The sequence below is a fragment of the Cebus imitator genome, unplaced genomic scaffold, assembly GCF_001604975.1.
Source record: "Cebus imitator isolate Cc_AM_T3 unplaced genomic scaffold, Cebus_imitator-1.0 Scaffold24, whole genome shotgun sequence".
In the NCBI taxonomy this organism is placed as follows: Eukaryota; Metazoa; Chordata; class Mammalia; order Primates; family Cebidae; genus Cebus; species Cebus imitator.
This window is the reverse complement of record NW_016107339.1, coordinates 14,219,278-14,243,175: the sequence shown is the minus strand read 5'-3', so window position 1 is coordinate 14,243,175 and position 23,898 is coordinate 14,219,278. Positions and strand designations below refer to the sequence as shown.

Here is a 23,898-nt window from a genome sequence, read left to right as displayed (position 1 = left end):
GCATTTTGTTTTTTTTCTGTGAAACTACACAAGTTTACAAGTGAGGAGAGAACTGCCCCCGGCCCATGCCTCCCACCCCCCACCCATCACACTTCCAACCTGTCCCCAGTCCTGCCCGGATCTTTAATAGGAGGGGTGCCTCACTCTTGACAGTCTTGTAAAATCCTGAGAATGTCTGAGGGGATCAGATGGTAGGGTTCAGGGCTGAGGATGAGACAGTGTTGATTTTACTTTCCCCCACACCTGGCTTTCTGCAACCTCCTCCCTCTCCCTACCCCTTGATTTTGGTGTGACAAAAAGATACCTCATTTCTGGGGAAATTGAGGAAGATACATACACAAGCACCCAAACCATATTTAACATATTTGGCAATAACTCCCTTTCCATTGTTCCCCTTCCAATCTTCAAATAGTCGTTTTTTTAAAAATTAAAGACATGTCACTCACAGGGGAAGACTGCATCTTCAATTTCCTCAAAATTATTGAGTCCAGCCCCGCCCAAGGGTTGTGGGAAGAAGCGGGATGGGAGGCCACTAGGCAAGTCCTTCAGTGCCTCCACACCAAATGTGGCAGAAACCTGCCTGTGTGAGCAAAAAACACCTAAGTGATTTTAGGGGGCAAAGCTTGGTGCCCTGTAAAATTTACTTCCTGATGGACAGGCCGGGAGCCAGGGGGCCTCTTGACCAGTTCTGTTTGTCCCCCTTTCTCTTACCAGGACCCCTTTGGCTATCACCCCTAATATGGGAAAGCAAGATATAAAAAGAGACAATAAATCAACATATTTATAAAAACAAAAAAAAAACTACTTCCCCAAACTAAATTAAAAATTAAGAACCACCACCACCACCACCACCATCAACAACAAAAAACAACAGCAACAACAACAAAAAAAAACCAGATGGATCCCAGGGTTTCTTTTTCTTTCTTTTAAAAAAAAAAGTTCAACCCCAAAGCCCAGTCAATAATTCCCTAAAGTAGCAGAAACTCCCTCCGAGGTAGATATCTGAGTCAGACACTCTCGTCCACCGAGCGATTCTATTGGTTTAAGATGAGCTGCGTATGAGGTAAGTAAGCCGTCTGGAGGGGTGGGGGTGGGGATACACGGGGGCGTGGCCCATGTCCTCTGTCCAGAAGTCATGTCCCCATTTTTGGCATCTCTGGTTGGGCAGGGCTGGCGTCTCCATGGATTCCAGAGTATATAAGTGGGGTGGGGAAGGGAAAGTGGGGGAGCCCAGAGAGAAACAGAATAGTTGCAAGTGGGAGTATGTGTGTGGCTGAGGTGTGGGGAAAGAGAGAGAGAGAGAGGAGAAAAAGGGGTCTGAGAAATAGGTTTCTGGGTATGTGTGTGTTTCTGTGTAGTAAAGAAAGGGGGAGAGGTAAAAGATGGAAAAAAAGGGGAGACAGACCCCACACTCCCCTTAGGGGTCCCATTCTTCCTGCCATGTAATTAGCACCCCCAGCACAGAGTCTAGTTAGGGAGGGGATGACCCCATTGGCCCTCCTCTGTCTTGTGCTTGTTCTGTATTTGGGGTTTGTCCTCTGGATGCCTGCGTCCTCTTCAAGAGTCGCCTTGTGAGAGCCCCCACCCCTATGACCCTGAGGGGCATGATCAAGATCAGTTGGAGGTGTCAGAGTGAACACTCCCTGGTCCCTCTGTTGCAGATGTCACTGAAGAGGGGGTCACAGCCTCCTGCCAGCTGCCATTTGCCTGGAAGAAGGGAGAGACAGAGTACAGAAAACAGACAAGGCCTTGGGGAACCCTGTGTGGGCATACTACTAGGGAAAATGCCCCTCTGTCCTGCGAGAACTGGACAGAGAGGGGCTTCAGGATCCACTCACCCTCATTTCCCGAGGGCTGTACATCTGGCCTCCCCCGAGGTTATCCCCATAGCCCCCCGGCCCCATCGAGTGTCGGAGTGATTCCACCTGCAGGGAGCAGAGAAAGGTATGACAGTGAAGAGACGCCTCAGAGGATAGAGGTCTTATATCCAAAAGTAGGGAAAATGGAATTGGGGAAAGTCCTACTCAAGAGGAGATGGGCGTCTGACCTGGGAAGCAGAATAGGAATCTCCGTTGAGCCCAGGCATCCCCAGAAACATGTCTCCAGATCCTGAGAGATTGAAAGAGCCGCCAGAGCCTTGGGAGAACAAAGAGGGAAGAGTGTAACAGAGCCGGTGATGGTAGAAGGGGATAACCCACAACTCTCAGTTACCAGAAAGCCCTCATACTAGCCCTATGGGGACATGCTACTATACTCCAGTTATCCACAAAGCAACATTCCAACACACAGAAAGAGCAGGCTGTTCCTTGGCCTCCCGTGGGAAGAAAAGCAGAACCAACTTCACGGAGTGGCCTCTGCCCCCTGACATCTCCAGCCTGTCTCAGCTTGGTCCCTCTCACCCAAAAGGCCCCCTCTCTGCTATCATCTTGCCTAGACAGGAAGTGGGAACAAACACAGGAAATGTGCATAGCAGTCAGCCAGGGTAACAGTGGGATCCACCTGCAGAGGAAGGGGGTGTCGGGGAGCTGGTACGGCTGTGGCCCCCCTGAGTAACTGACACGGCGGTCTTGACAGCATAGATGTTTGCTTCCTCTTGGAACTTTCCGATGTTTTTCTTATATCGAATCCTCTTGTTGCCAAACCAGTTGGAGACCTGTGGGGCAGAAAGGAGGGTCAGGTAGAAACCTTTGCCTCTGAAGTCCTTCACTGGGTAAGATGTGAGTGAGAGCATTTTTTTTTCTTCCTGGTCTCACTATGTTGTTGCCCAAGCTGGTCTCCAACTCAAGTGATCCTCCCACTTCAGCCTCCCTACTAGCTGCGATTACAGGAACACACCACTGCACCTGGCGGAGATGAGTGCATTTTGCCTGAAAACTCCTCCCCAAGTCCCCATAATACCTGAGAGACAGTGATGCCACACTTCTTGGCAAGCTCCTCCTTGGCCTCCTCACTGGGATATGGGTTACTCAGGTGTGAGTAGAAATACTCATTTAGGACCTCAGTGGCCTGTTTGCTGAAGTTACGGCGCTTTCGTCTACAGAGGAGGGAGAAGAGCTGTGAGGAGGACATTGGCGTCCTGGCAGTGCTGCTGCATGGCATGACCCCAGAGTCACCATTGTCATGGAGTACCATGTTGTGCAGCATGGCAGCTCAGGGTCTTGGAGAGGAATGGGAAGGAGACCAGTGCTGGGGGCCAGCCTGGGTCCCTGCACTCACCTAGCATCCAGGAAACGGGAACGCAGGATCATCACAGCCTCGCAGGTGCTCTGCTTGAGCTGCATCTGGATGGCGCTGAACTTTCGATGGATGATGCTCACCATGCGTTCCATTTCTTTAGGGGCCACGGGCCTGGTGCGGCTCTGCTCCCTCAGCAGGTTCATGACATGGGTCGTGAACTCATTACATGCCTGTAGTGGTGGCCCGTGGGCTGGTGAGTAGGTGCCCCTTGGGCATGGGATCCCCTGCAAGAGCCCTTCCCTCCACCCACCCTAGCCTGCTCTCCTCACCTGCTCATACTTCTCCAGCTCCGAGTGGTATATGTGACGGATCTGGGCAAGTTTGCTGCGATAGTCCGAGTGTTCGATGGAGTTGTCAGGGGATACGCCACCCCCAGAGGCTGCAGCGGCTGCAGCTGCTGCTGCTGAGCCACCCCCTTTCTCGGGCCCAGCCACACCCTCTGCCAGAAGCATGTTGTCCAAGCGCATCAGCTGTGGGTCCACCGGCTCCTCCTCCTGGGAGCTTCGAATGCTGAGGCCTAGCATGCAGGCAGTGGACTTAGGGACCCAGGGACCCCACACCCAGTGCTTAGTCCTCCTGGTGCCTCCTGGAGAGCCAAGTTCCCAGGCTTTGGCTCCTTCCCAGTCCCCCTGACTCCTCACTTTCCTCAGGGTCCCAAGTTGCCACACTCTAGCCCTATAGTGAACAGGGTTCTGTCCCCAGAGTTGAGCAATTGGGGGGACCCACATACCGGTTTTCTCCTTGATTTCACACAGGACGCTAAAGAGAGCAGGCTTCATTCGGTGGCAGTTTAGGGCGTGTTTCCTTGGGAGGAGTGGGAGTGGGGAAAGAGAAAAGTTGAGGAGCCAGAGAAACAGAGCAGGGGGCCTGAGAACAAGCAGGGAGGAGGGTCAGTCTGTGGAGGAAGCGGATTGGGGGTGGAATGGCTTTGGGGAGGGGAGTTCTTGGGAAAAGATCAGCTCCCAGAGCGGGGGAGGCTGCTTGGCTTCAGGGAGGCACAGGGAAGATGCAGCCGCAGGCTAAAGGTACCACTGGTAGGCTGGGGGCTTTGGGAGATGGTTAGAAAGGTATGCGGAAATTTGTGGGAGTAAATGGGGAAAGGAAGGTGACCTGGTAGGTTTCAGAGGTAGAGAGACAGGCTGGGGTTGAGAAGAGTCAGAGTTTGAGGTGGCAGAGTGGGGCTGGGGCTGCCGAGCTGACTGGGGAGATCCTGTGTGTGAAGGGGTCCTGGGGCTGAGCAGGTGGGGGGCTTTGATGCACCTAGTGTCTGGCTGAGCCGTAGAGAGGAGCTTCAGGGGCTCTGGAGAGGGGTGTGGAGGTCTTTACATCTGGAGAGAATGAAGGGGCTGGGTGGAGAGTTAGGGGAGAAGATAACATAGCCCAAGAACAGTTTCTTAGTCTGGGAGCCAGAGGGGGCTCCGGAGATGGGGCTGTTCCAGGGAAGTGTGGGGGTCAGCAAAAGGTTAGGAGGGGGAGCGGGGCCACCTGGGGTTCCCTCTGTGAAGGTTTCAGGGCCTGGGGGTGAAGGGAGGTTTGAGAGGGATCACTTTTCTAGGGGCTCCCAGGAGTAAAGAGAGAAGAGAGCTGTTGGATCCTGAAGAGGGCCCTGGAGTTGGGGGGCTCCCAGAAGATTCAGAGCATGTGAACGGGGTTTGCTGGGTCTGTGTGGGGTCCCGGGGTGGGGGCACTCACTTGGCCTGGGCCTCGTCCAGGCTCTGGTCGGTGATGGTCATTATCTGCTGCAGAATGTCCCCGATGTCTTGCTTCCCTCGGCCTCCCGGGACCCCCCCGCTACCCCCACCGGGGTCTCCGCCACCGGGAGGCTCGCCAGGGCCCCCAGGCTCCCCACCCACCAATCCCAGGCCCCCCCGTCCCCCACCTGGAGGGGGTGGCCCCAGTAGCCTCTCGTCCATAGCTGGGGGGGGGCCTTGAGGCCCCCTCCCTGCTCTGTCCCAACCCCCGCCTGGTTACTCCCCCCCAAACTCGCTGGGGCCTCTGCTCCCTCCGCCCCAACCCCCGCCCGTCTGCCCCCGGCTCCCGGCTCCCCCGGGGGTTCACCCCGGCACTGAAGGGAGACCTGGGGTACCGGCTGGGCCCCCCACAGGAGACCCCGGCCCCCGGCGGCGGAGAAAATGGAGCCGGAGAGAGAGAGAGGAGGCCCAAGCGGGGGTGTGTGTGAGAGGGAGGGAGGAGGGAGGAGGGAGAAGGGGGGGGAGCGAGGGAGGGAGGCTGGGGGAGGGGAGCCGGGGAGGAAGAGGAGGGGAGAAGAGAGGAGGAACAGGGAGGAGCTGGGGGCGGAGAGAGAGAGACACAGAAACAGAGGAACTGAGACCGAGTGGAGGAGGGGAGAGGGAAGAGGGGACGAGGGGAGGAGACGGGCCATGTGAAAAACATGGGAAGGCCCCCTGGCTGGACTTCGCCGCCTAGGAGTGGGGGCGTGGTGGCGGCTGGGGTGGGGTCTGCCACCTGGGTTCTGAATCAGGGATCTAGGTGATGTGGACTCAGGCCGCTGGAATGCCTGGGTTCACAGACAGCTCAGTTCAGATTTCTTGTTCTAATGATTCCCCTCCCTGTTCTACTTAATTAAAACCAGGAGAGGGGGGCTGGGGGAGATAATTAGGGAGGTCTCCAGCCGCTGCTTAATGAGCCAGTAATTAACCAGCCAGGGAGGGGAGCTGGCCTCTGGCCAGACTGGGGAGAGAGGCGGCCTCTGGCCTCACCTTTCTACCCTTCACCCCGCCCGGGCCCCCCAGACACCAGTCTTCAGTCCAGAGGGGAATTACATTTATTCACGCAATCAAAACATCAGACAGACTCAGAGCAGCAGTGGGGAGGGAGGGTGGGCAGGGCTAAAGGTCCATTCACAGCCTGTAAACCCCTCAGTCTCAGGGATGGGGGCTGCTGGTGGTGGGACTAGGAGAACAGTCTTAATAGGCTTCATCTCTCAGGTGCCCATCTACCTTCCATTCTTACTAGGGGGGAGGATGAAGCTGTCTCTCAGGTTATAACCTCTTAGGTGGAGGCCTGAGCCCTCAGACCCTGCCTAGTAGCTTGACAAATAGGTGGTGTCCCCACAAGTCAGGGAAGACTCCCAGCCACTCCTTGAGATGGGTGCCTGGGATTCCCCCTTCCTGTCTCAAGCCCCCAAGGACTTGGGGAGGGAGTTAAATCACCATTTCACCTTGCCTGTTCCCAGAGTTTGAGGACTTTCACCCAGTCCAGTTCCCAGGGAAGGTAATGTGGGCGATGAATATTGAGATTTGTGCTGGGTCTTTCAGCCTGTGGTACCCCTGCCACGTAAGAGTTGAGGGCATGCAATGGTCTGCCCAGCTTTGAGCCCAGGGGTGAGGAAGGGCTGGCTGGGACTCAAGTCTCAGCAAGTGTGTGTTGGGGGCTGGGACCTTTGCTCCTCCATTCGACCCCCACCCTGAACTCTCAGCAGCAACTCCAGGAGCTCCTGCCCCCCTGGGGGGAGGGGAGGCTCTGACCGCTGGGCTTCCATCCGCTGGCACTGGAGGAGTGGAGGGAGAAGGGAGAGTTTTGGTGAGGGTCTGAGGGGAGGAAACCCTTGGGAACCCGGGTTGACATAGGGAGGCATATAGGAAATTTCCCGTGAAGGTGATGTGGCAGGTGCCTAGGGAGAAGCAGGAGTAGAGCCCAAAAGACAACAGGGGCCAAGAGACCAGGAGGCCTGGGTTTGCCTCCTGGGGGGATGCCTTACCTGGTGACTGAGGATGGTGCTGTAGAGCTGTTCTCTGTCCTCAATAGGACGGGGTGGGGCAGAGGCTAGGATTGGGGGGTTTTGGGGGGCGTGGAAGGTGGCCCTCTGCTCCTCTAGGCGGCGGGACTGGGCTTCAGCTACCAGGTCCAGAAGGAGCTCAGTCTGCAGGGAGAGCAGGGAGGCCGAGCGGGGTCCCAGGGCTGGGGAGAGGCGGGTGGAGGGCTCAGAGACCCAGAGAGGTTGGCAGACAGGAGCCGTGGGGGAGTGTGGATAGGGTGACATGATTAGAGACTTTGGATCAGAGGAGAGGGGGTGCAATGGGGAATCCCAGAGGGAGTCCAGAGGAGGTCGGGAGAGGGCCCACAATGGAGTGGACCTTGGTAATGGGGTCAGGATGTGGGCACCAGGGTCGGGGCTCTCTCTGGGTAGGTGGGGGTACCTGTGTTATGGGTCCGTGGAGGAGGAGGGGATGGAGGAGCAGATCGCCAAGGCCGAGTGGTGGAATTTGGAGGGGGCCAGCCTTGCTCATCCTGAGGGGGTTCCTGATGCCAAAATATGTCCATTCTAGTCAAGCAGTAGTGGTTGAAGCAGGTGGAGTGGACAGGGGGCTAGGCCAGTGGCCCGTTTCCTTTCTGTGTGTCTCTGTTCCTGCCTCAGTTTGCCCAAGCCTTTCAAGGCCCCTACATCTCTGCCCCAGGTCCTCTCACCTCCCTTCTTTCCCAGTGTTAGCCCTCCCCACCCTGTGCCCAGCTCACCTGTTCACCATCCTCTTCTTCCTGTGGTCTCTCAGCCTCCATTCCCTGGAGGGGAGAAACTGGTGGGGGAGGGGTGGCTGGGATTTGGGAGGAGGGCTGGAACCTTGAGTTCCTGAGTGGAGTGGGGGCTGGAAGGGGTGGGGGTGAGCTGGGGGCTGGATGCCTGGGTACTGAGCAGGAAGCTGGGTTCCTGGTCAGCCCCCCAACGGGCCCCGCCCATCCCTGTCAACTTCCTCCATTCTCTTTTCCCACCCAAACAGCTTGTTCAGTCTCTTTCGCCCCAGGGGAGCACAAAGACTGGGAAAAACTCTTCCAGCTGCAGGAGTGGAGGGGGCTCATGGTGGGGAAGACTCCTGGCCATCTCATCTCCAGATCCTCAGTAGCCCCCTAATCCCTGGCTCTGCTCCCTCCACCCTACCTCCTCTTCTGCTCTTTCTGTCAACACAGGAACTAGCTACACAGGAAGTGGTTTCACTCCTCAGAATCCCCCTCCCCCCAACCAGGTCCCTTCCCTTCCTAAGATAGACCCTGGTATCGGATTTGGCCCTCCTGATCTTTTTTCTTACTTACTGGGACTGGGAGGGGCATGGTTGCAGTGGGAAGTAGAGGATTCAGATCCAGGGATGTGGAGGTCTCAAATATGTACATATAACCCGAGCACTGGGTCCAGCACATAGTAAGTATCCAATATATATGTATTGAATAATCATCCCTGACCTCTAGTTGTTTGCAGTCTATTCAGGAGACGGCTGGGCGAAGTGGCTCACGCCTATAATCCTAGCACTTTGGGAGGCTGAGACGGGCGGGCGGGCGGGCGGATTGCCCAAGCTCGGGAGTTTGAGACCAGCTTGGGCAACACAGTGAAACCCTGTTTGTACTAAAATAAAAAAATTAGCTGGGCATGGCAGCCTGTGCCTGTAATCCCAGCTACTCGGGAGGTTGAGGCAGGAGAATTGCTTGAACCTGGGAGGCAGAGGTTACAGTGGCGAGATCGCGCCACTGCACCCTAGCCTGTGTGACAGAGGGAGACTCCATCTCAAAAAAAAAAAAAAAAAAAATACAGTCTCTTCAGGAGACAAGATGTGCACCAAATGTGAGAGTACAGGGCAGGGTTCATTTTGGAAACTTAGGAGTTTAGTGCAGACAAGGGGCAGGGGAAGGCTTTATTTTGGTCACAGATAAGAGCTATAGATATGGAAAAACCAGAGGCTGAGGTGGGAAGATTGCTAGAGCCTAGGAAGTTGTGGCTGCAGTAAGCTGTTTGTGTCACTGCACTATAGCCTGGGCAACAGACAAGACCCTGTTTCAGAAAAAGAAAGAAATGAAATGGAAAAGGGAGAGGACCACCTCTCTGGCTTGGTCATTGATCAATGCTAATCAGACTGGTTGGCATCAAGGAGGGTGCAGGACAGACAACCATTTGGTATCTCTAAATGGAAACCTGTCATGTTAGGAAGTTTATAGCTGACTGATTTAGAACATGAACTGTGATGAAGAGATAGTGGCTGGGTGTGGTGGCTCACGCCTGTAATCCTAGCACTTTGGGAGGCCTAGGTGGGTGGATCACCTGAGGTCAGGAGTTCAAAACCAACCTGGCCATAATGGTGAAACCCCCATCTTTAAAAAAAAAAAAAATAGAAAACATCACCGAGGATGTGTGGGAGAAGCATGTAATCCCAACTACCCAACATGCACTGTGAGGAAGAGATAGTGGCTGGGTGTGGTGGCTCACGCCTGTAATCCTAGCACTTTGGGAGGCCTAGGTGGGTGGATCACCTGAGGTCAGGAGTTCAAAACCAACCTGGCCATCATGGTGAAACCCCCATCTTTAAAAAAAAAAAAAAAGAGAGATCCTGCCACTTACTCCCTTGCAATCTTAGGCAGATCTCTGTACCTCAATTTCTGCAAGAGTGAAATAGGGTTTTAATAGCACCTACTTCATAGAAGAGTTGATGCATAGCGTTTTTGGTTTTGTGTTTTTGAGACGGAGTCTCGCTCTGTAGCCCAGTCTGGAGTGCAGTGGTGCGATCTTGGCTCACCTCAGCCTCCGCTTTCTGGGCTCTGGTTCAAGCAATTCTCCTGCCTCAGCCTCCCGAGTAGCTGGGATTACAGGCGTGCATCACCATGCCCAGCTAATTTTTGTATTTTTAGTAGAGACTCGGTTTCACCATGTTGGCCAGGCTGGTCTTGAACTCCTGACCTCGTGATCTGCTCGCCTTGACTTCCCAAAGTGCTGGGACTACAGGCATGAGCCACTGTGCCTGGCCGATGCATAGTGAATACTCAATAAATTGTAGATATTATTTAGTTTCAAAATGCCTCTTGACTCCATGTTTCAAACCTAGCAACATATTCCTGCAAGGTGGACAAAGTTTCTTTTTTCTTTGAGACTCAATCTTGCACGGTGACCCATCCTGTAGTGCAGCAGTGTGATCTTGGCTCACTGCAATCTCCATCTCCTGGGTTCAAGCAGTTCTCTTGCCTCAGCCTCCCAAGTAGCTGGGACTACAGGCGTGTGCCACCACACCCAGCTAATATTTTTGTATTTTTAGTAGAGATGGGTTTCACCATGTTGGCCAGGATGGTCTCGATCTCCTGACCTCATGATCCGCCCGCCTCAGCCTCCCAAAGTGCTGGGATTACAGGTGTGAGCCACCACACCAGGCCGACAAAGATTTTTTAAGACACACTCTTGAGGCCTTAGGAATCTCCCTAAGTGGCCATAAATAAAAGCCCTAGGATGAGGGAGAAAGTGTGTTCATCATCTAGTGTAGCAGTCTGCTACTTTTTTGGAACCAGGGAAGAGTTTTGTGGTAGACAATTATTCCATGGTCTGTGGGGATGGGGGACTGGTTTCAGATGGAACTGTTCCACCTCAGATCATTACGCATTAGATTCTCATAAGAAGTGAGAAAGGTTGATCCCTCTATGTGCAGTTCACAATAGGGTTCGAGCTCCTATGAGAATCTGCTGCTTATGCTGATCTGACAGGAGGTGGCACTCAGGGGGTAATGCTCGCTCACCTGCTGTGTGGCCCAGTTCCCAAGAGGCCATGGACCAGTACCAGTCTGCAGCTCAGGGGTTGGGGACCCCCGGCCTAGCATGTGTGTAGGTTCTCCCTTAGCTACTAGACTCTTGCTTTCAGGTAATACCTTAAATTTTCATAGGGCCCCTAAATATTCTTGCTTTTAAACTATATTTACAGCCTTCATCCAATCCAAATGTTGAGCCTGACGCACAAAATGCTGACACTATGTAGTCACTCCCATCTTTTTTCCCATTCTCCCCAACTCCTCCAAAAAAGGTAACACTTCAAACTGGCTTTATTACAGGTGACAGATTTAGGGTTCTTAAATAGCGATTGCAGTGGCTAGAAGCGCTTCATCCCTGCAGTGGAGTTTCTTTGTTGTGAGGGGAGGGAATGCAAGGAGTCATAAGCTGGGCTGGCCCTTGGCCACTTTTCAGCATCTACAGTGCCTGGCACATAGTAGGTGCCCAATAAATATAAGCCATTTGTGGGCAGTGGGGACAATGGATGATAGAGGCTCCCTTTGGAACCATATGTAGGAAAGAACATCTTACATCTTATCTGCCTCCAGTTTTTGGTTCCAGTTTAGGGGTATTTCCCCTCCATTCTGCCCTCCTGTGGCCTCTCCCATTTTCTGGAGGAGGACTGGGCCTGCCTCATCCTAGCATATTAAAGCCTCTTTCCAGAGCTGCAGCTTCTCCACGTGGAAGATGCCTGCTCTGGTGGGGGCATAAATTCGTTTTAGGAGAGAAACTAAACTCACAACCCTTCATTTTTTGGGGCTTCATCTTAAAACCAGGAGGGCCTTCCAGCCTGCCTTTTAATGGGTAACCATTTTTGGAATTCTTCCCTACGATGTACCCTTCTATTTTTTACCCTCTCCTCCTGGGTTTATGGGCATTTCCTGGTGGGCTGGGGGACCGCAGTCAACTTGAGGGGATCCCCGCTCCGGGGACGGAGTGAGGCAAGGAGGCGGGATCGGAATGTTGGAGGCGGAACCGCAAGGTCTCAGGGCCACCCAATCACAGGGCCAGTCATCCGCTGAGACCCTGCCTCCGCGCCCGGCAGCCACTCCGAATCTTCCTCGCATTATCGCTGGGTTGGGCCGAGGCCCGCGCATGCCTGCAGAAAACCTACGGCCGCGAGGGGGCGGGCCTCCTCCTGCTCCTCCTCCTGAGAGGCTCCGGCAATGAGAATAGGCCCCGCCTCCCCGCGCAGCCAAGTCCACGGACCAAGTCCGAGCCTGCAGACAAGCTCCTCCCCGACGCTGGCCCGCTCCCGCAGACAGCGTCCGGCAGCGCGGCAGAGCCCCGCCCCCATGCGGGGGCACGCTTCCTGACGCCGTTCGTGCGCGCGGGGAGGGCCCGGCCTCGCGGGCCGGCGTGGCTTTGTGACGCGCCTCTAGTGGCCCCGCCCCTTCCAGCAACGTCAGCAGATCCCAGTGGTTACGTTGGCGAGCGACGTCCGCGGGCGTTAATCCAGCCTGGTCTCTCAGCTCTCGGGCTGCCCCCAGCCCTAGCAGGAGCTGGGCTACTTCCACTGCTCCTTCGCGTGCCGCCAGAAACAGCGGCGTCTGCTCCTGCACAGGAGGAAAGAGCCAGGGGCGAGATCAGGAAAGGCCGGGCCCACAGGACTGGGCCTTTCTGCCTTCACCTACGGGACCACTGGCACCTTTCCCTTCAGGCTTTGTGTGGTTACTGCACTTTGCATCTCTCCTGCTCCCGACCGTTTTGTGGGAAGCCCGCTGTCCCATCTAACCCTGCTGTCCTGGGCGTCTTTATCGGCTCCGGCCTGGAGAAGCGAGCGGGCGGCTCGGGCGTTGTTCACGGCAGCAGCCCAGTGCAGTGCGGTTTTCCCTAGGGGACAACATGGGAGGATGTTACCGCGGTTGGGGGCCAGACGCCACGGTTCCGGTTTCCCACGGGTTCTGGCCTTGGGGGAAGGGCTATTTGGGCCGGCTGGTCCCTCAAAGTGGGGAAGCGTTGCCCTGGGGACCGTCGGCCTGCAGGAAGTGGTGCCTTAGTGACGTCACCAGCGCGCGGGCGGGACAATGGGGCATTGTTCTGGGGTTGGTGAGACCGGGAGACCAACTGCCCCCACGAGATTCCGCCCCCTTCCCACAGACACTCACTCCCATGCCAGTTCCCTAGTAAGCTGGAGCAGAGGGCGAGTGTGTTGTCGAGAGTGGGAGATGGGGGGGAAACCCTGGCGGCCGGTACTAACACCGCTTCGCAGACTGACCACCATAACAGCAGGATGAGAGGGAATGCCCCTCCGCTGCACCTATATTTTGCACGCCATCTCACACCCTATCTGCTCAACTTCTTTATAGCACAAATCACCCCTTCCTCTACATACCCCATTTATCTCTGGCCCCCACGTCTGCTTGGGCTGCAATGAGTTCTTCAACTAGGTCTTCCACCGCCAGTCTGGCAGCCAGCATCAAGGGTGTGGTCCCGTCCTCTGTGCGAGCGTCCACTGCAGTTTGTCTGCTACGGAGCAGAAGCTGGGGAGACAGAGGGCCAGTGACCCCTGGGGTGCCCTGGACTGCCAACTCAAGTTCCTTTCAACTCCATTCGCAATCCATATTCAGCCGTCCTCCGCTGTTTCACTTTTAGGTTCCCAATCACACCAATTTCCTCTTTGTCAAACCCTAGGGGATGCTTCTGCCCAGCTTGACTTGTAGGCTCGTCCCATTCCCTGTAGCAACCTTAGTGTGTGCTAACCTGGCAGACCTCCCGAGCATCAGCAGCCACAGCAGCATGAAGGGGTGTGCGCCCTGCCCGGTCTGGCTGGTTGGGATTGGCTCCAGCCTCAAGGAGGCGGCGGGCAGCGGTTGGCCGGGAGAATCGGGCAGCCAGGTGCAGGGGGGTCTCCCCAGTGCCCACTGTGTGAGCCTGGGGACAGGCCCCTCCATCCAGCAGAGGTTCCCAGGGCTCAGGACATCCCAACCATGCCCCTTGAAAGGTCCTGGACTCTACTTCGCCACAGCAAACTGCTGACATCAGGGGTGTCACCCCATCTGTGGGCAAGACATGAGTAATGGGTCAATCTAAAGGTCCCAACAAGGAGGAGGGGACATGGAAGCTCAGAGAGAATCAAAACCTGAGGTGCCGGGAAGCTAAGTTCTGGCTCTTTGTGAGGCTTTAAATCAAGTGACTTTTCTACTTTACTCTGACTTCAGTTTTCCTCCTCTGTAAAAGGAAACTGTAGCTTAATTATCTGACATTCCAGGGCAGTGGTTTTCTTAAACGAGTCTGGATCAGATTCACCGGAAGGGCTTATTGAAACAGATTGCCTAACATCTTGAATTCCTGAGTCAGTAGCTCTATAGTGGACCCCAAGAATTTGCATTTCTAACAAATTCCCAGGTGATGCTGATTCTGCTGTCTGAGGACCACACTTTGAGAATCACTGTTCTAAAGCACTCAGTCTAAAATTAGTTCCTCTAGTTCTGATATTGATGGACTCTGAGTCGAAGACCCTTTTTTTTTTTTTTGTCTTGGTCTAGGTTGACTCACATACCAGGTCCACGGGTGTCCAGGTCAGGGGCTTCCATCTCGGATTCCTGGGGAGGAGTTAGCATGGCTGCCTGAGGGAGTTCCCCACAGCCACCACTCAGAGGCCAGAGCTGGCACTTGGAGGGTGGGCCTGTTTCTTCAGCCTTGGGGTAAGAGCAAGGATCAGTGAAGGTTAATTTGCCCTTTCATCCCTTCCATCACCTCCAGACCATTCTTGCCCCAGCCCTTTCACCTGGCCCACCTCCTCTCCCTCCTCAGGGCCTGAGCACATCACAACTCCATCCTCATCAACTTCTGCCTCTGGCTTCAGGGTCCTGAAAGGGAATGGATGGGTAGAAGTTACATGGAATTATGACCATCAGGGTCTCCAAGATTTCCAGCAGGCTTCCCACCCCTCTCTCCTTCCCCTATTTTTGACTTCCGCAGTAGTATTTCTTAGCTCTTCTGATTGTAAATCTCGCCATAGGAGAGACTCCCCTTCCTGAACCTGTTTCTCCTCATTCTCACTTGAGACCAATGCTGTCCTCGCCCAGTGGGGGCCGGCGTCGGTGGGGAGCTGACTGAGTCCGAGGCCGTCGAGTGAAACCCGGGGGCAGCCAGAGAGCTCCATGCTCTCGGCGTCGACGCCGGATGAGCTGGAGGACGAGAAGAGCCCCTAGGGCCAGGAGAAGCACCCCAGCCACTGGGGAGCACAGCACAGGCCAGGGAAGCTGGTTGGCAGGGGTCGCTGGTGGAAGAGACAGAGTCACAAAGAGAGGCCACTCCTGGTGAGACTGATTACTATTGGGAGACCTTTTAACAAGCTTGGTAGGCTGTCTTTGCGTTGGTTTCCTTATCTGCAAAATGGGGATGATGATATAGGTTGAGGCTGGGCACGGTGGCTCATGCCTGTAATCCCAGCACTTTGGGAGGCTGAGGTAGGTGGATCATATGAGGCCAGGAGTTCAAGACCAGCCTGGTCAAAGTGACGAAACCCTGTCTGGACTAAAAATACAACAAAAATTAGCAGGATGTGGTGGCATGCCCCTGTAATTCCAGCTACTTGGGAGTTTGAGGCATGAGAATCACTTAAACCCAGGAGGTGGAGGTTGCAGTGAGCCGAGATGGCACCACTGTTCTCCAGTGTGGGTGACAGAGTGAGACTGTCTCAACAAACAAACACACAGAAAAACAGGTTGAATATCCATAATCCCAATCCAAAATTTGAAATGTTCCAAAGTCTGAAACTTTTAGAGCACCAACGTGATGCTCAAAGGAAATGCTCATTGTACATTTTGATGTTGTATTAAGGATGCTGAACTGGTAAGTATAATGCAAATATTCCAAAATAAACAAGTCCAAAATCTGAAACACTTTTGTTCCCAAGCATTTCAGATAAGGGATACTCAACCAGTAGTATGTCCCTAATGGGGTTGTGGGGAGGATTAAATGAGGTAACGATGTAAAATGCTTGGAGTAAGGCACAGAGTAAGTATGATATAACAGTTATTATTTCATGTAGTATGAGTTATCTGATACCAAGACGATTAGATATTCTCAGTCTGGTAGAGAAGATAAAGCAGCCCTTTGTTGGAGGGCTATAACAGAGGTTAGGATAATGTACTTAGACTGTAGAATAAATGGGCCAGCGGGAGATTCAGTTAGAGAAAGTGAGGTTAGGGAAAGTAAGTCCCTACAAAGAACATTTTCTTTTTTTTTTTTTTTAGAGAGGGGGTCTCACTATGTTGCCCAGGCTGGAGTGCAGTGGCTATTCACAGGCACGATCCCACTACTGATCAGCACGGGAATTTTGACCTGCTCTGTTTCCGGCCTGGGCTGGTTCACCCCTCCTTAGGCAACCTGGTGACCCCCCGCTCCGGGAGGTCACCATATTGATGCTGAACTTAGTGTGGACACCCGATCGGCGTAGCGCACTACAGCCCAGAACTCCTGGACTCAAGAGATCCTCCAGCCTCAGCCTCCCGAGTAGCCGGGTCTACAGGCATGCGCCACTGCACCTGGCTACAAAGAACATTTTCAGTCTCAGCTGTCCTGTTTCATTTAGCCTCCATTGCCTGTTGCTAGCATGAGAGCTGGCCTGGGAACAGAAGTCAGAGAAAGTGGCAAGGGGTCACCTACTGGTACCTGCATGAGGGTGGGCAGCCAGCAGGGGTCCAGGCAGCAGGGGCTCCAGGGCTCCCACTGCAGCCATCGCAGCAAGGAAGCGGAGTAGAAGCCCAGGGTCCCAGGGACAGTGGGATGCCGGGTGGTCAGGGCCACAGCGGGATAAATCCACTCCCATTACCACCACAAACCTGTAGGACAGGCACGTCAGAGACCCCTGTGTTGGTCCCTGGCTCTCTTCCCTCCCTCTGCCCTCTTAATCAAAACCGGTGTCTGGTCCTTCCCTCCACCCAGCTTCTTACCCAGCACTGAGAGAGTCGGTCTCCTTGCCCAGGGGCTGCATTTGAGGGGCTGCTCTCTCCTGATTGGAGGGGTCTCGAGTTCCTCCTAGTGCCTCTTCAGCTCGGGCCCCAGGATAGGGGTACACCATGTCCCTGCCATCACGATCCTTCCTCACCCAGAGCCCCACCCTCAGAGTCAGGGACAGCCCCCGGGCCAGGGCAAACAGTTGCTGGTCTAGGGCTGGGGGGCTCAGTACCACCAGCAGGGCCAGGGAAGGCCCCCAGTCTGGGTCTCCATCTTCAGGCCTGCAGTCACCTCCATCCCAGCCACATGCTGCAGTGTTGCAGCCTTTCTCACAGTGTCCGTTGTGGAAGTGATCATGGCAGTACTGGTCATAGGCTGGACTGTGGAGTGAGGAGAGGGGGACTCAGGACCTCCATAAAACCTGACTCTTTTCTTCACCCTAGAGAGAATTCCCCATGTTTTGTGGCCTCTAGGGCTTTGGTTGCTAAGTGGGGGCAGCTGTGGAGCAATGAACTTAGCCAAGTCCTGGATGGTAGTCCAGATACCCCAATGTCTGCTAATACCCCTGTCTTCCTAGACTGTCTCCTCTCTGTCCTCTCCCAAGCTCTCCTCTGTTTCTGAAGGAGAGTCTGACGCCCTTTTCCGTTGAATGCTGACTGCTAGGGGAAATACTCCATGGCATTAAGGCTTAGAGAGGGAGGCTTGAGGCCTGAGTTCCCACAGCTCTCAGAGAGGATCCCAAAGGCCACGCCCCGCATTAAATATTGATGCCACCCCATTACCCTAGGTTGGAGTCCAGAGTCTTCGACCCCTATTTAGCAATGGTTATTAGGGTGGAAACTCCCTGGAGCCTGAGCTGTGGCCACACTAACTCAAAGCCATCTATGTCCTTCCTCCTCCTCTCACCCACCCCTCTCCTTCCCTGGCTCCAGTGGGTTTCAGGCTCACGTGCAGGCTGGAGGAGTCTCACAGTCGTAGCCATCAAACAGACACTCTTCAGAGTCACACTGTGGGTGGCACTGCCCATCCCGGAAGAGAAGCCAGCACCGAGAGTGGGAGGGGCAGCCCTTCCAGGGGTCTGGGACCCCTAGAGAGCAGTCTCCTCCATCCCAGTTTCCTCCTGGGCCACTGCAGCCAGCATCACAGGCCCCATCTCCACTTCTGCCCTCACACCCCTTGGCTCCGGGCTTCTGACACCGGGGCCCTGGAGAGCTGTGAGGGCAGGAGCATCGAAAGCCTGGGCCCCCCAAGCCCGTGGTCTCTGTGCAGCTGCCATTGTATAGGCATGGGGAGGGAGGGCCACAGCCTTTAGGAGCTGGTGGGGTCAGGCAGTCAGGACCCCCATAGCCACTGAGGCAGGCACAGCGTGGTGGGAAGCCTGGCGTAGGGGAAGGCAGACACAGGCCTCCGTGGTGGCAGTGATGGAGACCGCAGGAAGGGGCCCTGTGGCTGCAGGTGGGGCCTTCAAAACCCTGTGGAGGGGAGGGGAGATTTTGGAGAAGGAACTTGCATTATTCTTCCCACTCCCCATCAAGCAAAGTCTTGGGTTAAGACCCAAGAGGGTCTTAGATTCTCATGTCTAAAAGGGGCCTCAGAGAGTATGAAGTTAAACATTTTGTGGATGTTGAAACCATGTCCCATGGTAATTTCACACAATGACATATTACATTGTAGTGAAAATGGATGAACCGCAACTGTGTGCAAGAACTTGATGGACTGTGGCATCACAGTGCATGTCCTAGAAGACTAAACAGCTAATGGAATGATATATTATTATTATTATTTGAGATGGAGTTTTGCTCTTGTTGCCCAGGCTGGAGTGCAATGGCGCAATCTCAGCTCACCACAACCTCTGCCTTCCGGGTTCAAGCGATTCTCCTGCCTTAGCCTCCCAAGCAGCAGGGATTACAGGCATGCGCCACCATGCCTGGCTAATTTTGTATTTTTAGTAGATGGGGTTTCACCATGTTGGGCAGGCTGGTCTTGAACTCCTGACCTCAGGTGATCTGCCGGACTTGGCATCCCAAAGTGCTGGGATTACAGGCATGAGACACTGCTCCAGGCCGGCTATGATATTATTATCTTACTCCTTAGAAATAGGATCATATGCCTTCCTCTGCCTTTGGAGAGGGAACAGGATCGAGGAAGAGGACATAAGTAGATGTAAGTTATTATTAATATCAAAATTCTTGGGTTAGGTTCATGGGTGTTACATTGTTAGAACAATACAAGAAAAGACGACTAGGCATAAACCAACATCAGCATATCATTAACTAAATCTTAGGATTAATCTAATTCCATGCATCTGAGGTCCATAAATACACACACATACACATACATAAAATAACCTATACAAGGCGACCCACCATGCAGCTTGATCTTGGGGAGTTCCAGACCTTCCCTTAGGCAACACCTTTGATTTCTGAAAATTCCATTCATGCTATCAACTGATCCTGCCTTTCCTCTGACTGCTTCTGAGAGACACTTGCCACTGTGAACTTACTGGCTTTTTCCAATAATTTCTACATCGGTGCTCCCCCACAGTCCCTTCTGGGATTCCAACGGAGGTATTCTTGTTCTTTGTTAGTATAGGGGGCAATAGAGAAGGCAGATTTGTGGTCACTTGCCTTGGGGCATTGGCATATGAAACCTAGGGGTGATCCTGCTGTGGCCTCACAGGTTCCTCCGTGAAAGCAGGGCTGGCTGTGGCAGGGGTCTATCTCCACTTCACACCGCTGGCCTGTAATTGGAGGGGAGATTAGATGCCACACACTGCATCAGTCACTGCCTCTGTCCTAGCTCATTCCTGGCTGCTGGCCCAGGGCTAGATATGCAGGCCAAGGGATCCTGGGGATCTTTTCTGGGTGGGGGAGGGCGTGGAGGCAGGGGACGGACCAGTGATGGCTGCCACATGGGTGGAGACTATCTGGCTCTCCATCGTCACGCTTGTGCCCCTGTCTCGGGGCCTCACCTGTGTGTCCAGGCAGACACTGGCAGTAGAAGGCATTGGCCAGAGAGTGGCAGGCTGCAGTGCCTGTGGGGTGGCAGGGCTGGTCCAGACACTCGTCCACGTCTCCCTCACAGCGTAGCCCCACGAAGCCTGGAGGGCAGGCACAGTGGAAGCCTCCAGGTTTGGGGGTGCAGGTTCCATGGTTGTGACAGGGTTGGGACTGACAAGCATCGGGTTCCTTTGAGCAGTTCTGTCCCTTGTAGCCTGGGGCGCACTGTAGACAAAGAGTCAGACAGGGAACCAGTGGATGAGCCCAACCCAGCACTACAAGGGACCCAGCTCAAGATAGTCTGTCCAGTCCCCCACCTTCCAGCTCAACAGCATTACTCAACTCACCATCCATCATGGCCACGTGTCACAACCCTTCTATCTCAACTCCACATGAGACACAATTGCTCAGTGACACACAACCTTTCCCAGTCCCAAACAATCTCTGTGACACACTGCCACCAAACTCAGCACATTTTTGGTAAAACCTTCCTTCCCTACCAAATACCCACCAGGCTCTCTAATAGTTTATTAGTCCATAAGCATCTGCTGGATGCCTCCTTTGTGACAGGCACCATTTTAGGCACTAGGAATACAAAGAAAGTTAGAACCCATTCCTATTTCCCTGAAGCTCTCAGTCAACCAGAGGAAAGAAATGACTAGCATTTATTGCATGATTTATATACATAACCTAGAAAACCCTCTAACAACACTTTATATGGGTTATTTCATTTGATTTTTACTTTGCACATAAGGAAGTTGAGTCTCTGAATGGTTATGTGACCTGCATAAGTCAAATAGCTATAGGTGGCAGAGCTGGGAATCAGTGAAGGTCTGTGGCTCCATAACCAACGCTCTCAACCATTTTCTGCTTCTTCATGCCACTCAGCTAGTAAGAGAAGGATCACTGACAAGATCTGTACCACATGCTGGGTTCTTGCAAGAGGAAGGAGAATGTGCAAGAGTGGAGTGCCAGGAAGGAATGCTTCAAGGAGACAGAGAAAAGGGAATTCAAAAGAATCCAAGGACTGGTCAAGAGAGCTGGAAGGAGCAGCAGGGAGCTTCATGAAAGAAGAAGTAAAGCTGAGTAATGGGTGCATAGAGATTTACTTCTGATCAGTATACTGCTTTTGTTTATGTTTAAAAGTATTCACAATAAAAGGTTAAAAATAAAATTAAAAATTGAAAAAGGAGGATAAATTAAGGGTTATGCCTCAAGCCTTCTATCAAAAGTTGTGGTTCTGGCCAGGCGTGGTGGCTCATGCCTATAATCCCAGTAGTTTGGGAGGTCAAGGTGGGGAGATTACTTGAGGTCAGGAGTTTGAGACCAGCCTGGCCAACATGGTAAAACCCCATCTCTACTAAATACACACACAAAAAAATTAGCTCAGTATGGTGGCAGGCACCTGTAATCCCAGCTACTGGGGAGGCTGAGGCAGGAGAATTGCTTAAACTCGGGAAGTGAAAGTTGCAGTAAGCCGGGATTGCACCACTGCACTCCAGCCTGGGTTACAGAGCAAGACTCTGTATCAAAAAAAAAAAAAAAAAAAAAAAAGTTGTGGTTCTATATCTCAAAATAGTAAAGGCCATATGTAACAAACCCACAGCTAACATCATATTGAATGGGGAAAAAGTTGAAAGCCTTTCCTCTAAGATCTGGAACAAGACAAGGATGCTCACTTTCACTGTTTTTATTCAACATAATACTGAAGGTCCTGGCCAGAGCAATTAGGCAAGAGAAAGAAATAAAGGGCATCCAAATTGCAAAGGAAGAAATAAAATGACCCATGTTCACAGATGACATAATCCTAGATTTAGAAAAACCTAAAGAATCCACTGGCTCTGAACCAATTCAGTAAAGCTGTAGGATGCAAAATCAATGTCGAAAAAGTAGTAGCATTTCTACACACTAACAGCAAACAATCTGAACAAGAAATCAAGAAAGCAATCCCATTTATAATAGTTACAAAACATAAAAAAGCAAATGAATAAATTTAACTAAAGAAGTTAAAGAACACTGCAATGACAACTATAAAACACTGATGAAATACATTGAAGGGGACACAAAAAAATGGAAAGATATCCTGTGCTCATGGATTGGAAGAATGAATACTGTTAAAATGTCTGCGCTTACCAAAGTGATCTACAGAGTCATGCAATCCCTATCAAAATACCAATGATAGTCTTTACAGAAATAGAAAAAACAACCCTAAAATTTATCTGAACTGTAAAAGACCCAAACAGCCAAAGGAATCTTCAGCAAAAAGAACAAAGCTAGAGGCATCACACTACCTAACTTCAAAATATGCTACAAAGTTACAGTAACCAAAATAGCATGGTGCTGGCATAAAAAACAGACACACGGACCAATCGAATGGAATGGAATAGAGAGCAGAGCCCAGAAATAAGTCCACACGTTAACAGCCAATTTACTTTCAACAAAGGCACCAAGTACATACTTTGGGGAAAAGAACAGTCTCTTCAATAAATGGTGCTGGAAAAACTGGATATCCATATGCAGAAGAAACTAAACCTCTATCTGTCATTATATACAAAATGTATTAAAGCCTTACATGTACAACTGGAAACTATGAAACCACTAAAAAAAAATCACTGGGGAAATGCTTTAAGGCACTGATCTGGGCAAAAATATTTTGGATAAGACCTCAACAGTACAGGCAACAAAAGCAAAAATAGACAAATGGGATTACATCAAGCTAAAAAGTGTCTGTACAGCAAAGGAAACAATCAAAAGAGTGAAGAGGCAACCTACAGAATAGAAGAAGATAATTGCAAACTATCTATCTGACAGGGGGTTAATAATCAGAATATATAAGGAACTCAATAGCAAACAGCACCACTACCACCACCAACAAATAATATGGTTTAAAAAATGGGTAAATGCTCTGAACAGACATTTCTCAAAAGAAGACATGCAAATGGCCAACAGATATATGGATGCAAATCAGGGAAATGCAAATCAAAACCACAGTGGATATCATCTCACACCAGTTAAAATGGCTGTTATTGAAAAGACAAGGGCTGGGTGCTGTGGCTCATGCCTGTAATCTCAGCACTTTCAGAGGCTGAGATGGGAGGATCACTTGAAGTCAGGAGTTTAAGCCCATCCTGGCCAATGTGGTGAAACCCCATCTCTACCAAAAATACAAAACATTAGCTGAGCGTGGTGGCCCATGCCTGTGATCCCAGCTACTTGGGAGGCTGAGGCATGAGAATCGCTTGAACCTGGGAGGCAGAGGTTGCAGTGAGCTGAGATCATGTCACTGTGCTCCAGCCAGGGCAACAGAACAAGACTCTGTCTCAAAAAAGGAAAAGAAAATTATAAAGAAAAAACAAAAAATAACAGATGCTGGCAAGGATGCAGAGAAAGGGGAACCTTCAGACACCATTGGTGGGAATGTAAACTAACATAGCCAGTATGAAGAAAAGCATGGAAGTTTCTCAAAAACTAAAAATAGATCCACCATATGATCAAGCAATCTACTGTTGACTATATATCCAAAGGAAATCAGTATCTTGAAGAGATATCTGCATCCCCATGTTTATTGCAGCACTGTTCACAATAGCTAACATATGGAATCAACCTAAGTGCTCATCAACGAATGAATGGAAAAATAAACTGTGGTATATACACACAATGAAATATTATTCAGCCAGAAAAAGAATGAAAATCTATCGTTTTCAGTAACATGAATGAAACTGAAGGACATTATGTTAAGGGAAATAAACCAGGCACAGAAAGACAAATATTGTGTTTCTCACTTTCACCTTTGTCCCACTGCCTTAGCTAGCCCTGACCTTTCTTGCATTCCAGGTAGATACTTGCATCAGCCTCCTATTGTATGTCTGGTATTGCTCCTCACTCATATGTGGGAGCTAAAAAAGTTAATCTCAAGGAAGTAGAGTAGAATAATGGTTACCAGAGCCTAGAAAGATTAGCAGGGAGTGGGAGATGAAGAGAGGTTGGTTAATGGATACAAAATTACCGTCGATAGAAGAAATAAGTTCTAGTGTTAGATAGCAGAGTAGGATGATGGTAGTTAACAATTTACATTTCGAAATAACTAGAAGAGAAGATTTGGAATGTTCTCAACACAAATGATAAATGTTTGCGATGATAATCTAATTATTCTGATTTGATCATGACACATTGTATACATGTACCAAAATATCACATGTGGCCAGGCGCGGTGGCTCATGCCTATAGT

The 23,898-nt window shown here is 51.8% G+C and overlaps 2 protein-coding genes and 1 long non-coding RNA gene across 11 annotated transcripts in view; 1 reads left to right on the top strand and 2 right to left on the bottom strand.

Annotated features, from left to right (window-relative positions):
- Positions 1-2: 2 nt before the first annotated feature.
- On the bottom strand, positions 3-5,435 carry PBX2 (PBX homeobox 2). Its single transcript, XM_017522760.2, has 9 exons — positions 4,930-5,435; positions 3,968-4,041; positions 3,507-3,754; positions 3,217-3,407; positions 2,899-3,034; positions 2,500-2,653; positions 2,048-2,136; positions 1,839-1,925; positions 3-1,707 (listed from the first exon to the last, which is right to left on the bottom strand). The coding sequence occupies exons 1-9, from the start codon at positions 5,148-5,150 to the stop codon at positions 1,615-1,617; spliced, it is 1,293 nt and encodes a 430-aa protein (XP_017378249.1). The 5' UTR covers positions 5,151-5,435; the 3' UTR covers positions 3-1,614.
- Positions 4,132-23,898, top strand: part of LOC108300099 — a 119,793-nt gene continuing 100,026 nt past the window's right edge. The window contains exon 1 of the long non-coding RNA XR_001823251.2: positions 4,132-4,262. This is a non-coding gene — a long non-coding RNA (uncharacterized LOC108300099). The remainder of the gene's footprint in view (positions 4,263-23,898) is intronic.
- Positions 6,005-23,898, bottom strand: part of NOTCH4 (notch receptor 4) — a 32,295-nt gene continuing 14,401 nt past the window's right edge. For 2 of the 9 annotated variants that reach the window (XM_017522750.2, XM_017522755.2), the window contains 16 exons: positions 19,643-19,895; positions 19,299-19,411; positions 17,620-18,143; positions 16,668-17,051; positions 16,387-16,556; positions 14,770-14,989; positions 14,495-14,576; positions 14,267-14,405; positions 13,468-13,763; positions 13,100-13,247; positions 12,500-12,597; positions 11,618-12,320; positions 7,714-7,772; positions 7,398-7,500; positions 6,959-7,158; positions 6,005-6,748 (listed from right to left, as the gene is read on the bottom strand). In XM_017522750.2, the coding sequence (XP_017378239.1) occupies positions 6,611-6,748; positions 6,959-7,158; positions 7,398-7,500; positions 7,714-7,772; positions 11,618-12,320; positions 12,500-12,597; positions 13,100-13,247; positions 13,468-13,763; positions 14,267-14,405; positions 14,495-14,576; positions 14,770-14,989; positions 16,387-16,556; positions 16,668-17,051; positions 17,620-18,143; positions 19,299-19,411; positions 19,643-19,895 (3,630 nt within the window). In that variant the 3' untranslated portion in view covers positions 6,005-6,610. Of the gene's footprint in view, positions 6,749-6,958; positions 7,159-7,391; positions 7,501-7,713; positions 7,773-8,131; positions 8,163-11,018; positions 12,321-12,499; positions 13,080-13,099; positions 13,248-13,467; positions 13,764-14,266; positions 14,406-14,494; positions 14,577-14,769; positions 14,990-16,386; positions 16,557-16,667; positions 17,052-17,619; positions 18,144-19,298; positions 19,412-19,642; positions 19,896-23,898 lie in introns of those variants that run through there. The other 7 variants (XM_017522751.2, XM_037736296.1, XM_017522753.2 and 4 more) reach the window with 7 other exon arrangements.